The sequence below is a fragment of the Electrophorus electricus genome, chromosome 14 (assembly GCF_041902795.1).
Source record: "Electrophorus electricus isolate QZ-2024a chromosome 14, ASM4190279v1, whole genome shotgun sequence".
NCBI lineage: Eukaryota > Metazoa > Chordata > Actinopteri > Gymnotiformes > Gymnotidae > Electrophorus > Electrophorus electricus.
Genome location: NC_137510.1, coordinates 6,042,947 through 6,054,668, shown reverse-complemented (window position 1 = coordinate 6,054,668; position 11,722 = coordinate 6,042,947). Strand labels below are relative to the sequence as shown.

The 11,722-nt window shown below is 39.0% G+C and overlaps 2 protein-coding genes across 6 annotated transcripts; one reads left to right on the top strand and one right to left on the bottom strand.

Annotated features, from left to right (window-relative positions):
• The first annotated feature begins 631 nt into the window (after positions 1-631).
• On the top strand, positions 632-3,880 carry ube2ib (ubiquitin-conjugating enzyme E2Ib). Of its 2 annotated transcripts, none has more exons than XM_027011715.3 (7): positions 632-773; positions 1,719-1,795; positions 2,075-2,158; positions 2,263-2,335; positions 2,595-2,704; positions 3,271-3,350; positions 3,438-3,880. In XM_027011715.3, exons 2-7 carry the CDS (start codon positions 1,730-1,732, stop codon positions 3,499-3,501), a joined length of 477 nt encoding a protein of 158 aa, XP_026867516.1. In that variant the 5' UTR covers positions 632-773; positions 1,719-1,729; the 3' UTR covers positions 3,502-3,880. The 2 variants fall into 2 exon arrangements, with proteins under 2 accessions (XP_026867516.1, XP_026867517.1); XM_027011716.3 differs by lacking the exon at positions 632-773 and adding an exon at positions 820-968.
• Positions 3,881-5,473: 1,593 nt separating this feature from the next.
• On the bottom strand, positions 5,474-8,477 carry LOC113578457 (interleukin-21 receptor). 4 transcript variants are annotated; one of them, XM_027011713.3, is made up of 9 exons: positions 7,895-8,477; positions 7,505-7,594; positions 7,253-7,373; positions 6,912-7,102; positions 6,652-6,791; positions 6,369-6,537; positions 6,098-6,191; positions 5,973-6,027; positions 5,474-5,785 (listed from the first exon to the last, which is right to left on the bottom strand). In XM_027011713.3, exons 2-9 carry the CDS (start codon positions 7,572-7,574, stop codon positions 5,516-5,518), a joined length of 1,110 nt encoding a protein of 369 aa, XP_026867514.2. In that variant the 5' UTR covers positions 7,575-7,594; positions 7,895-8,477; the 3' UTR covers positions 5,474-5,515. The 4 variants fall into 4 exon arrangements, with proteins under 4 accessions (XP_026867514.2, XP_081552354.1, XP_081552355.1 ...); XM_081696228.1 differs by having other exon boundaries at positions 6,652-7,102; XM_081696229.1 differs by lacking the exon at positions 7,505-7,594 and having other exon boundaries at positions 6,652-7,102.
• Between the last annotated feature and the right edge of the window lie 3,245 nt (positions 8,478-11,722).

Below are 11,722 nucleotides of genomic sequence, written 5' to 3'. Positions count from 1 at the left end.
CAGCTCGCATCCCCTCCACCCCACCCCCGTGACACATGTATACAACCTGCCACATTTATACAATCAAACGCACACATGACTGTTATCCTATAAAGTTATTTTAAACAAATCTCTCTGCGTCTCTGTATTTTTCCCGTATTAGAATCCTGTGCCTAGAAAATGTGAGAAACTGCAGCGACTGAACGAAGACAGAATTTTTATGTAATTGTAATATATAGAAGTTTCTCTTGCGCCCTCTTGCGATTTTTTTATTTATGCAATTATCCACGTTGGTTGATCGTTGCCATAGAGACTTCATCGGGTTCAAACGATGCCAAAGGGTAACTATTGTAAAGTAAAGCCATTTTTAAAAGAAAAAACTTGTGTGTTTATATGTGTTTATATTCGCACATCTCTTGTACAATTTGAACGGACTTCGTGTGTCAATATGCGCCAACTTAAAATATTCAGTGGACTAAAGCAATGCCTGTCCTAAATGTTTATAGCAAACAAAAGGGCTGAGAAATTATTACATTCCAGCACATACATTTCCCAAACGTTCAACACTGTACATTGCATTAGTTTCTTGTTTAAGCGAAGAATATAATATACGAAAAATAATTTGGGGTGTTTCTATTCCTTTCAGGCGATATAAGTGCTATACTAGTGGTCCTACTTAGCCTGGTTCAGAACGGATGTCTTTTCGGGAGGGAAACTTCACTGGTTTTGTCCCGAGTCTAGCACGGTTCTAATAGACGGGTCTGGAAGTCACGAAGTAGCCTGGCGTTCACGCGGTAAGGCGATTACCACTGCTCATTTTTTAACGGTCGCAGGGTCGTGTCAGCCAATCATTCGTTCCGTTTTATTTTAATCTCGATCGCCGTCCGCGCGAAATGCGCGCTCGCGTCAAAGGAAGTCTCGTTTCTTTGTCCTGCGCGCTCGTGAATGGCGTTGCTGCGATGTAGTTTCTCGCAAAGTCGATAGAAGCGGTACGTGAACTAATCGTTTAAGGTAGTTTCACGGCCAGCGTTTAAAAGCTGCCACGCAGACTTTTCCGTTATTCGCTAGTCTGAGCTGCAACTGTGTGCCGAGCTACGGGCACTTTTGTGATCTGCGCTAGACGTTTAATCCGTTTTTGTAATGGCTCCCAGGAAGTTAGCATGTTGGCTAGCTAGCGTAATATTTTGCTAGCTGTGGCTAACGAGCTAACGGTAACTTTTGGCGACTTGTGCAGTCAGAATTGAATTGACTGAATGTGGTTTCTAATGTGATTAGTGACTTTTTTTGAGGAGCAAAATTACCCCAGACTGGTGTCATTGTCTTATTGCGTTGTGGGTGAACGTGTGTAGCATATAGCTAGCCAGTTATGCGAGAGTATACAAATAAATGAACTGCAATTCTGTTACTCCTTATTATTTCTTGGGAAAAGCTACGTTGTTTTCAACAGACATTCCCGTTACATATTGGCTACTAAAGCTGTAATTGGTAACGTAAAAATAACACAGTATTAAAGTTGCTACACGTAGAAACCTATACTAATTGCTCTCCTGTCATTAATCTGATCTTTAAAAGATCATACAGGCAAAGTTAAATGCTAGCTTCATTTCATTAAGAAAGCCACGATTATTTTCTAGACTTTTGTAGAGTGATGTTTGTCTAGTTTACAAACATCAAAAGCTTGATTAATATTCTAGAACCAGTTGTAAGCATGTGTTAATTTCTGACTCTTTCCACCACAGGATCAGTGGTCATGTCTGGCATTGCCCTGAGTCGACTTGCACAAGAGCGCAAAGCATGGCGGAAAGACCACCCTTTTGTGAGTCTCTCTCTAGGTTTTAATTGCCTGACCACTCCACTTATAGACTGAAGTGTATTATGCAATTGTTATGTGTTTATGCGTTCAGCACCAGCAATTTATTTGAGGATGATGCCAGCAAATGTATACAAATCATTGTAGTTGATCTGGTAAGAATTCTCTAGTTTTTTGCCAGTGCTGTATTCCCCTTAATTCACAGGGCACCTAACACTTGTTGGAAGCAGTAAACATGTGTATTTGTCACTCAGAGATGAGCTGTATTGTAATGGTTTCTTCCAGGGCTTTGTTGCGGTACCAACTAAGAACCCCGATGGTACAATGAATCTGATGAATTGGGAATGCGCCATCCCGGGAAAGAAAGGGGTAAGGTTAGCTCACCTACTGGTCACTTTACAAGTTTTAAATGCATCTTGTATAAAGCCCTTTCTTTCTCTCTCTTTTTCTGTCAACTTTTGTATCATTTGAAGACTCCATGGGAGGGTGGGCTGTTTAAGTTGAGGATGCTCTTCAAAGATGACTACCCTTCATCACCCCCAAAATGTATGTTTTACACACACACACAGTCTCTACTTTGTGCTTTGCTTGTTCTTCACAACTGGTAATATAAGCCAACTTGATTGTTTTGCTGGACCCAAAATAGGAAAATTTGAGATTCACTCATTTTAATTAATACAAACAAAAACACAGGTTTTATAATCGCATGTGGTTATAAGCTTCATCATCCCTAGACCAGTGTAGGTGAGACTGTTGGTAATGTGTCTAACCTGTCTGTCTTTATCTCTGTTTCTGTGTCTGTCAGGTAAATTTGAGCCCCCGCTCTTTCATCCTAATGTTTACCCATCAGGAACTGTGTGTCTCTCCATTCTAGAGGAGGATAAGGACTGGAGACCAGCTATCACAATCAAACAGGTGACTTGTCTGCTTTCAACAGTATTCTAGACTTCAGTCAGCTCTTCCTGCTGTCACTTGATCACTATGAAATGATCAGTTGCACACCTGGTTCTTGAGCTGCATGTGTCCGACTGCAAGCACCACACTCTTCTTAAAATATCACTAGTGGCGAATGGTGATTTGGCCATGGTGATTTTTTTGGGGGGGTGGGGGTTTGGGTTGTTATTTGAATGGGTGCTCTGAATGCACATATGCATGCTCTTCCAGTCTGTCTCATTGAGTTACACCAGCTTTGTCCAATTTAAAACATTTTTGGCTAAAATACCTTTTTATAAGCTGGTCTCATTAGTGCGATTAAAAAGTAAATCCAGTTCTGGATATGGACTTGAAGAGCTTTGTGCTTGGATTTCTTTTTATAATCAAGTAGTTTGTACTACTCGGTTCCTTTTTTTTCTCACAGGTTTTTAGAAGTGTTTCTTTTTTTCATGGATTTTTAAAGTGTCTGTGTGTTGGGGTTTTTGTTTTGTTTTCTTTTTGTTTGTTTTTTTTTTTTCTTTTTGTTTTGTTTTGTTTTTTTTTTGTAGATTCTGCTGGGCATCCAAGAGCTGTTGAATGAGCCGAACATTCAGGACCCAGCTCAGGCTGAGGCTTACACTATATACTGGTGAGCCAGTTGCACACATGCTCAGGGGCCACCCACAGTACAAAGGGAGTGGGAGGTGTTAACGTGCACGCTGTTGTGTGCTTTCAGTCAGAACAGAGTGGAGTATGAGAAGAGAGTCCGAGCACAAGCCAAAAAATTCTCCCCCTCGTAGACGTGATGGAAGGATGGATTGATGGAGGGAATGTGTCAACACTTTGCAGCCCCCCCTTTTTTTTTTTTTTTTTTTTTTTTTTTTTCCCCTTTTTCTTTTTTCCTCTCTTCTTTCCCTTTCCTTGGACTGAAAGGACTCGTTGTGATGTTGGTGCCATCTGTCCCAAACCCCAGGGCCTGTGCCCCACCTCCACACTCTGATAGGGATGTCACAGCCCCAACTCCCAGAAAGCCTTGCAGGACAGTCCATGCCCACTGTTTATCTTATTAGCCAAAACCCACCAGTCAGAAAAGGACTTCTTTTTTTTTCTTTTTTTTAGTCAAAGTAAACATGATGCGACTTTGGATTGAAGCTCTTAACTTTCCGTGTGTGTAGTGTCCATGTGAACGTGCGTGTGCGCGTGCATGCATGTTTCATCTTATTTTAATGTTGAATATATTTTCCTATTTTTGATCATTTCCCTGTGTGTGTGTGTGTGTGTGTGTGTGTGTGAGCATGCATGTGAGGTCAGTAGCTCTGGTCACAGATTTGTGTGTGTTTGTGTGGAGAAGAGCAGTGCCTCATTATCGAGCACTGAGACCAATCTTGCTGTCGCGCAGTGCACTTGATCTCAGTTTTAAGCTGTTCTAGACGCTAAAATGAGTTCTGGACTCCTAACGCCTTGGAGTCTAACAAGAATGCTGTACGAGTTGATTCGGCCTGGCAGTTTTGCTGTGTCAGTCTGTACAGAATGGCCTCCACACGTCAGCATGCTAATGCAGGTTTAAGTTGTTACATGTTGAATTTGGGATCATTTGAAATGCATCGTCGGATCAAACTGAATTCACCAGATAGAATTAATTTTTTTTCTTTGTTAATGGGAACATGTGTCCTGCTCTTATGTTGGTTTTAATAAAACTTTCTATGAAAAAAGTGCTGTCTCTGTTAGACTAGTATGTCAACACCTGCAACATCTGATGGAAAAATTAAAGCATGTTTACCTTTTTTGTAAATTTACAGGTATTCTACTTGTTGGCATCAGTTGCCTGTTTGCCACACTGTTATTTGTGTTTGGCAGAAATGCAGTGGTCATCACGGGTATGTGTTCCTGTTAGCCAAACTGTGAGGGTGACTGGTAGAAACGCAGTGTATGTTTGCAGTGTGCAAGCAGTATCTCTGCTGTGTATGGATCAGTTTCAGCTGATTCAGTCTGATGGTCTATTGCAAAGACCATGCTATTTTCAGCTTTAGTAGAGGCAAATCAATTAGTTTGAAAAGCTTGATCCTTCTTATTTGGGGCACTTTTCCATCGGCAGGCGTCACGTTATTTATTTGTGCAATTTCTGATAGTGTTGTGATTTTTATTTAAAATAAATAAATAAATTTCAGCGTGTGATCCAAAAATTTTCGAAAGAGGACAGTCAGTATAATGGCAAAATTAATATTAATGAGACCCATCCATGGATCTCTGAATAGTAAGACCACTCTCAATATTGAGCCAACTCCTTACACAATTTTATAGAAAACAACTAGCATGTGGGGGAAACTTTTTTATTTTTTTTAAATTAAAAGGCTAAGCATGTTAAATGTTTTTCCAAAGAGGATACAGGAGTGAGACATTTAAACATCATACTTTAAACAATTAAATCTCAATATGCTGTTTGACGGTCCAGTTGCATAAAATCGCAAACAAAAAGTATGACATATTAATAAACATGTAAATATGACAATACCGAATTATAGAAAATATTGGTTATAGTGCAATAGCTGGTAAAGGTATACTGGACTGGTAGAATTGTAATTTAAAGGATCTTTTTTTTAGAGTTGCGTTAAAGTATTTACTAGGAGAAAGATTATTTATTTGCCTGTTTTTCATTTTTAAAACTTTTTTTAAAAATGTTAACACACTGGGACGGACTTTTAAGAAACTTCTTTTTAAAGTTCCCATCAGTAGCACTACTCCATTATTGCAGCCAATTTTCCATCTGGGACATTTGTTGTGTGCATTTGGTTTTTGTGTGATATATGTATGTATTCAGTCTGTGTGACTGAGCTTGCAGTAGTCTTTGGTGTACATCATGCTGCTGCTCTCTGCAGCTCTGACCTCTGCACCCTCAGTGCAGTGGAGCATGCTGGGAGATTTGGGTGGGGCAGAGATGCAGGCATACCCTGAGTTGGCATAAATGCTGATCTTCTCATAGTGGGTGGAGCTTGACTGAGGGCTGCTCTCAAACTCTTCAAATATACTGTCAATTTTAAGAGACTCCTCCTGTTGTGGAAGTACAGCTGGCTGCACCGCAGGCCTCTGAAAATGCATGTCCTGAGAGCTTAGAGTTCTAGCTAAAGTTATATACATGCATGTGCACACACATTGGGAATACAAAATAAATTAGCTATGGAATGGAATTTGAGAATCATGAAACATAGGTCTTTGCATTAGTTCTGTACAGTGCTTAGTGTTGGAGATGTTCAATCTAATTCATCAGACTCACTTTGAAATCTCTGAAATATGAAGTGGGACTTGGTGTCAGTACCTGACTTTTGCACCTAGGTAAAAATAAAGATAATATTATAAGGTTTACCGGTGTGCATGTGTGTGTTTAAGACAGAGACCTACCAGGAATATGGAATGTAGAAGAGTAGCAAAACTAGCAGCACACTGATCAGAGCAAACCATCTACTGTCCAGTGATGTATCCAGAGAGTCTGCTTCTGCAGACACACAAAACAGCTTAACAGTAGTGATCATTGGAAGCTAGACTGCTGCTAGCATTATAGTGCATAGTGGATCTGTAATTATATTTCTAAGTATAAATATGATTTTTTTTTTTCCTTATGCAGGCTTCCTTATAGCATTATTACATTGACAATGTATGCAAATTCTATTACTGTGAATGGCTCCGGTTGTCCAGTGTATGGCAGATCCCCATTGGCTCCAAACACCTTTGTAATGCATCTGATTGGGCATTGAGCACACACGTGCTGTGTAGTTTGTGTGAGGTGCAAACCTGGCCACTTCCACAGCCACATTTGTGTCAACCAGCTGGACATCCAAAACCTATAAACATACACTGCATGCAAGCAAACTCTGGCATATGTGCACATAAGGGAAGACATTTGCAGCAGAGCTACACACACACACACACACACACACACACACACACACACACACCTGGTCCTTGCTGCTAATGCTAAATTTGTACTGGAGGTACGGTATGAGGAAGATGTTTTCTTGGTATCCACTCTGCCAATAAAAAACAGCCTGATCAATCTCCCATAGCAATGTCAGGTTAGTGGGAGGAACAGGACGAACTGCAAAAAAAGTAAAAAAAAAAAAAAAAAAAAAAAAGTACTTACAAAGACTGTGTCTAGGTATATATTTCTGTGTGTGTGCGCTTATGAGAAACTGTTTGCATGTACTCATGGTCTTACTGTGTTTTACTGGCATGTATTCCATCTCCAGAACTACTGAGCTGTTGTTGCCATGGTAACTGGAGGTCAGGGAGATCTGGAAGGTGTCCGTGTCACTGAACGTGTATTCAAGCCATGGAGATACGTCCAACACGCAAACCCATCCATGTGTGTGCGCCTTTAACACACACTTGTGTCCCTGATTCATGTCCCTGTACAATACATGAACATTAAATTGAGTACTTTTATTGTAAAATTCTATTTAAAATTCGTTACACCATTGATAGACAGGATGAGAACTATATTTGCATAAATTTGAATATTCATGAGATTCATGAATAATAAATATCACCAGCACTAACACGTAATCATAGAACTCTAGCCAAGAGGTGGTGCTGTGGGGCAGTACTTCAGTAGACGTATTCAAAAGGCAGGTGATGGTGAAGAGGTAATCATTTAAACACTCCAGATTGTAGTTACTGCCTAAAGATGCACAGGCACACAAAACAAGTTAGAAGCAACTTGGTCTAGTAAGAAAAATATCACAATTTTCAAAACTTGCATAATTAACCACGTAAAAAAGAAGTAATACTCAGAAATATTGAAATTTATACCGAAATGTGTCAGATTTCCCCACAGCTGTGAAAAACCGCCAAATGAAAGGAAGAAAAGGCTGAATCTCATTTTCCTTTTCTGTTAAAAGACTATCAGTGAACAGTGAAGATAATGTAATCAGTTTCAGGCTTAAATTAATTTACAAAGGATCGTGTAACCTCCCCTGACAATTATCCTTCCATTAGACACAGAATTAAAAGGTTTATATGAATAGATGGTTATCAGTTGCCATTTAGGAAGTGAACTAGTATCATAATTCACGCAGACATAAATCTGTTTTATCTGAAATATAAAGCATTACCAGCTAATGTTTTTTCTTCAGTTATAATACAGTGTATATGTCAACACCATATTGCTTTCTATAAGAAATTGAGGAGAAACAATAATACCTGGAGCACATGGAGTTATTGCTGTTTGCGCAGTAACAGAGGATGAAAAGGATAATCCAAAAACGCACGCACACTGAGTCTTTCTGTTAGTAAAATCTGATACCTCACATCCTTAACTCATACATGCTCTCTGATCATATCGTGACTTTAACCCCCCCCCCCCCGACTGTTTAGTCATTTCTGAAATCTTATATCCTCATCTCAGCAAGTATGCTTTGTCTCATACTATAATCTCTCTCTCAAGATGATGATGTTTTAAACTATAAATATTGTATATTTTCTGCAATCCCTCTGCAAATTTCTTTTAACCTTCAATGTTCACCATCCAGTGTGGCTGAACATGCTTGGAAGCTCAGTGCTACAAAGACCTCACATGAGTGAATAATTCATATTGCATATCAAATTACATCTTTACAAGATTGAAACCAATTAAATATTTTTTACAGCATGCTGATGTGATATAATGTTGTGATATAATGATACAGATTTTATGGATGTCAGAGAGCTAAGCCGGTGTTAGTTTTGCCACTTGGAAGGAGTTAAGTGATTTTATGGTGATAAACTGCTATATTTCCTATGCCACCAATACTAAATCTGCCGCTACTGCACAAGTTCATCTTGTGCAAGAGAGTTTTTTTCTCTGAACCAAAATTTGTCTGATCTAGTCAAAAATTTGATCAAGGTGATTTTTCAACATACTTCTACATCATATTCCAACAAAACGGTCACAAATCATGGGATTCATTTGAGATGTGTTCTACAACTGCAACTGTTAATGCATAAAGGAAACATGGCGTACACACCATGGACAGTGAGGCTTTTAAATGGTTTTATTTTATTATTTTTTTAATTCTACCCATGCCTGATAAGGATCATCTGTAAAAAATGAAACTCTTTCGGTGAGTTATCTGATGAATTTCTTTCTGCGGATAGGTGCTGAACTATAAGGCCAGTGTCAGGAACATGCTGAGCACAGAATTATGTAACGATTGTTTAGGATTAGTAGAATACTTAACAGAGGTGCATGCTGTTGTCAGGATGCACTCATGTCCAGGTCTTTGGACCTGTGACCTGAGCCTGCCCTGATAGCTGTATGCAACATCAACCTAAGATAGATTTCAGCCGGGATAAATGCAGTGATATTTTTGGCACATGTGCATCTGTTTGATCAATGTCTCCCTCGCCGCATGTTGCTACTAGACATGGATAAAAAAAAAGGTCCACTGCTTTCCTCATAATTTAGATCTGTGCATTGCATGACTTCACTGCTATTTACCTGCTGCTGATTTATTAAGTAAAATAAAACCCAGGAGGTCTTTTTAAAAATGAGAAGTGCAGCATTGTCATGTGTGTCCTCGTGTATTTAATATGTATATGAAATATGGTAATATATTTTGAATAAGTATTATCACATTTTTAGGTTTTGGAACTACCTGCAATTTACACAGGACATCCAAACCATTTATTAACTTCTGACCTAGATTTCTACAGCAACTTACTTTCCACGTATCTTGAACAGCAGCACACTTTCTGTTTCTGACAAAGAGGTAGCCAAGAGAGGATGTTTGGAGAAATGTAAAAAGCAATTAAGTTAGATAGAAAGTGTGGTTTTGTGGCACTCGTTTAGTGATTTATGACCTGATGGTCTTCCGTTGCTCAAAGATTTAGGAGATTTAGGGGAAGTTAATGGATCACCTGTATTACATCGAGTTTAAGTCCAGTGAGAAGCCATTGAGAAGTGATAAGCTTCTCATCAGTAAAGCTGTCACTGAACTTTTAGCTACACATGAATATCATTAATGGGAAAGCAATTCTACGTTATTTCTTGACTAAGTGGAATCATTGCTGTAGATCTTAAACATTCAGTCATTATAATACAGTTACAGAGCAAAGGGCTTGTGAGTGAAGGCTTCATGTCATCTTTATTGCTTTGTTACATTAAGAAACCATGGCATGTTTTTACTATAACCAAGCCATCCACAAAGATGCGTGTGAGTGAAGAGACGTGTGCAAATTTCGTAACTTAACATGTAGAACAGCTAATACTCTCGGTTGTTAGTTATTTCCAGATTATTCTGCTCTATGTTACATGAATGGGAGGAGCATATAATAGCATTGATGGGTATGAGAAGAACAGGAAAGGGAACAGCATGAGAGGCACAGTATTAAGAGAGGTGACTCTGTTCAGTCTAATTCTTGAGGAGTGGCTTCGTTTCACACTGACTAATATACTGGGGTTAAAATAAAAGCAGATTACATGACTTGTGTCTCACTAATTTGTCTTAGGTATGATAACTGCAGCAAGTGCTATGAAAGTGTCAGTTTTTACCACAGAGTACACCACCTCCAACTCTCAGAGCACTTTTAGACCCGGTTCTCAGCCGTGAGTTGGCTTGGTGGTTAGCATGTTTGTCTCTAAGCCCTAGGGTGTTGAGTTCAAGTCCCTATCGGGGTGGTGTTCCCTCTGGAGTCCCCCACAGTCCAAAAACATGGAGGTTAGGTCGATTGCATACTCTAAGTTATTGTTGTGTGTGTCCAGTGATGGTTGGTGCTCTGTCCTGGTCTTAACCTTTTGCTGCAGTCCCCCAGGGGGCTGTGGTTTCTGATCAAGAGTATGCTGTGTGTAAAATTGGCTGCTGCTTCTTATCAGGTGTGTGAGGGTGTTAAAAAAAAAAAGTGTCCTTGAGTTTCAGAAGGTGCTATATAAATGCAACTAATAATAAACATGTGTGTGAAATTTCTCAGTGGGTTGTTGTAATGTAATGTAAAGAATATTATGAAAGAAAACATATTCAGTCATACATTTTTTTACATACCTTACATTTTTTGTCAGCTCTTTTGTACTTATTATTTTTAATGTCTGTACATCAGTTTTCTTGCCTTTAATTTTAGCTAGAGCTGCTTTCCAAGTCAAAAAGCTAACTTTCTTTCCAATGTTTGTTTGTTATTCCATTTGTTATTCAGTTCAGACTTTATTGAGGTTGCTCTGACATATTTCTCGAGTGTTCAGGATGTTTAATGAGCTTGCCCATTTACCCCAGACATTGATATGGACCCCAGGATGCTAGGAAACATTGACAATGGTGTATTTTTCTGTCCCAAATACTAGCTGAATTCAGAATGCCTTGCATCTGGTCTAAAACATATTTTACGTTCATTCTTATCATCTTAAATCAGCACTACCTTCCTGAGTGTGATAAGCAATGAAGGCTACATATACACCACCTACACCACCACCATCTTCATTGGAAGAAATGTTTTGAAATCTTTTCCCGTGTTAGAACACAGTGTACCTTTTTGTGCGGGATGGGTTTCGGACACGCACACACCATCGAGACTAGACTAGGACTTCTTAGAGAATCGGAATAATTAATTGCTTATTTTTTCATTTTATTAATATTTTTTTCTCTTTCACTATTTATTCTGCTTCTTATTGCCAATGTTGTTAATATTGTGGTGACCGTTGTCGGCCAGAGTAGGATGCACCCCACCGAGTCTTGGTTCCTCTCAAAGTTTCTTCTTCATGCTCTAGGAAGTTTTTCCTTGCCACTTGCCCTTGGTTGCTCACTGGGGGCTTGGACACGAACATTTGTAAAGATGCTTTGTGACATATGTTCTAAAAAGCACTATATAAATAAATTTGATTTGACTTGACTAAATGTTGGATGATTTCTGACTCGTTCCAGTGATTATCTAATCTAAGGGTTTATCTCCAGTGCCATTAATTTATTTATGAGCTTCCATGTCCAGCAGATAAGATATTTCAAGTTCAAGTTCAAGTTTGGTTTATTTGTCACATACATAGTCATACACAGTATAACTCGCGGT

What these genes read in the sequence shown, in the direction of transcription:
- ube2ib (XM_027011715.3), top strand. Translation starts at nt 1,730, where the DNA reads ATGTCTGGCATTGCCCTGAGTCGACTTGCACAAGAGCGCAAAGCATGG. An exon ending in CCATCCCGGGAAAGAAAGGG is followed by an intron (nt 2,159 to 2,262) that starts GTAAGGTTAGCT and finishes TATCATTTGAAG; the next exon opens with ACTCCATGGGAGGGTGGGCT. An exon ending in CAGCTATCACAATCAAACAG is followed by an intron (nt 2,705 to 3,270) that starts GTGACTTGTCTG and finishes TTTTTTTTGTAG; the next exon opens with ATTCTGCTGGGCATCCAAGA.
- LOC113578457 (XM_081696228.1), bottom strand. Translation starts at nt 7,574, where the DNA reads ATGAGATTCAGCCTTTTCTTCCTTTCATTTGGCGGTTTTTCACAGCTG. An exon ending in GCATTAGCAGCAAGGACCAG is followed by an intron (nt 6,538 to 6,651) that starts GTGTGTGTGTGT and finishes GTATGTTTATAG; the next exon opens with GTTTTGGATGTCCAGCTGGT. An exon ending in TTCTACATTCCATATTCCTG is followed by an intron (nt 6,028 to 6,097) that starts GTAGGTCTCTGT and finishes ATTTTTACCTAG; the next exon opens with GTGCAAAAGTCAGGTACTGA.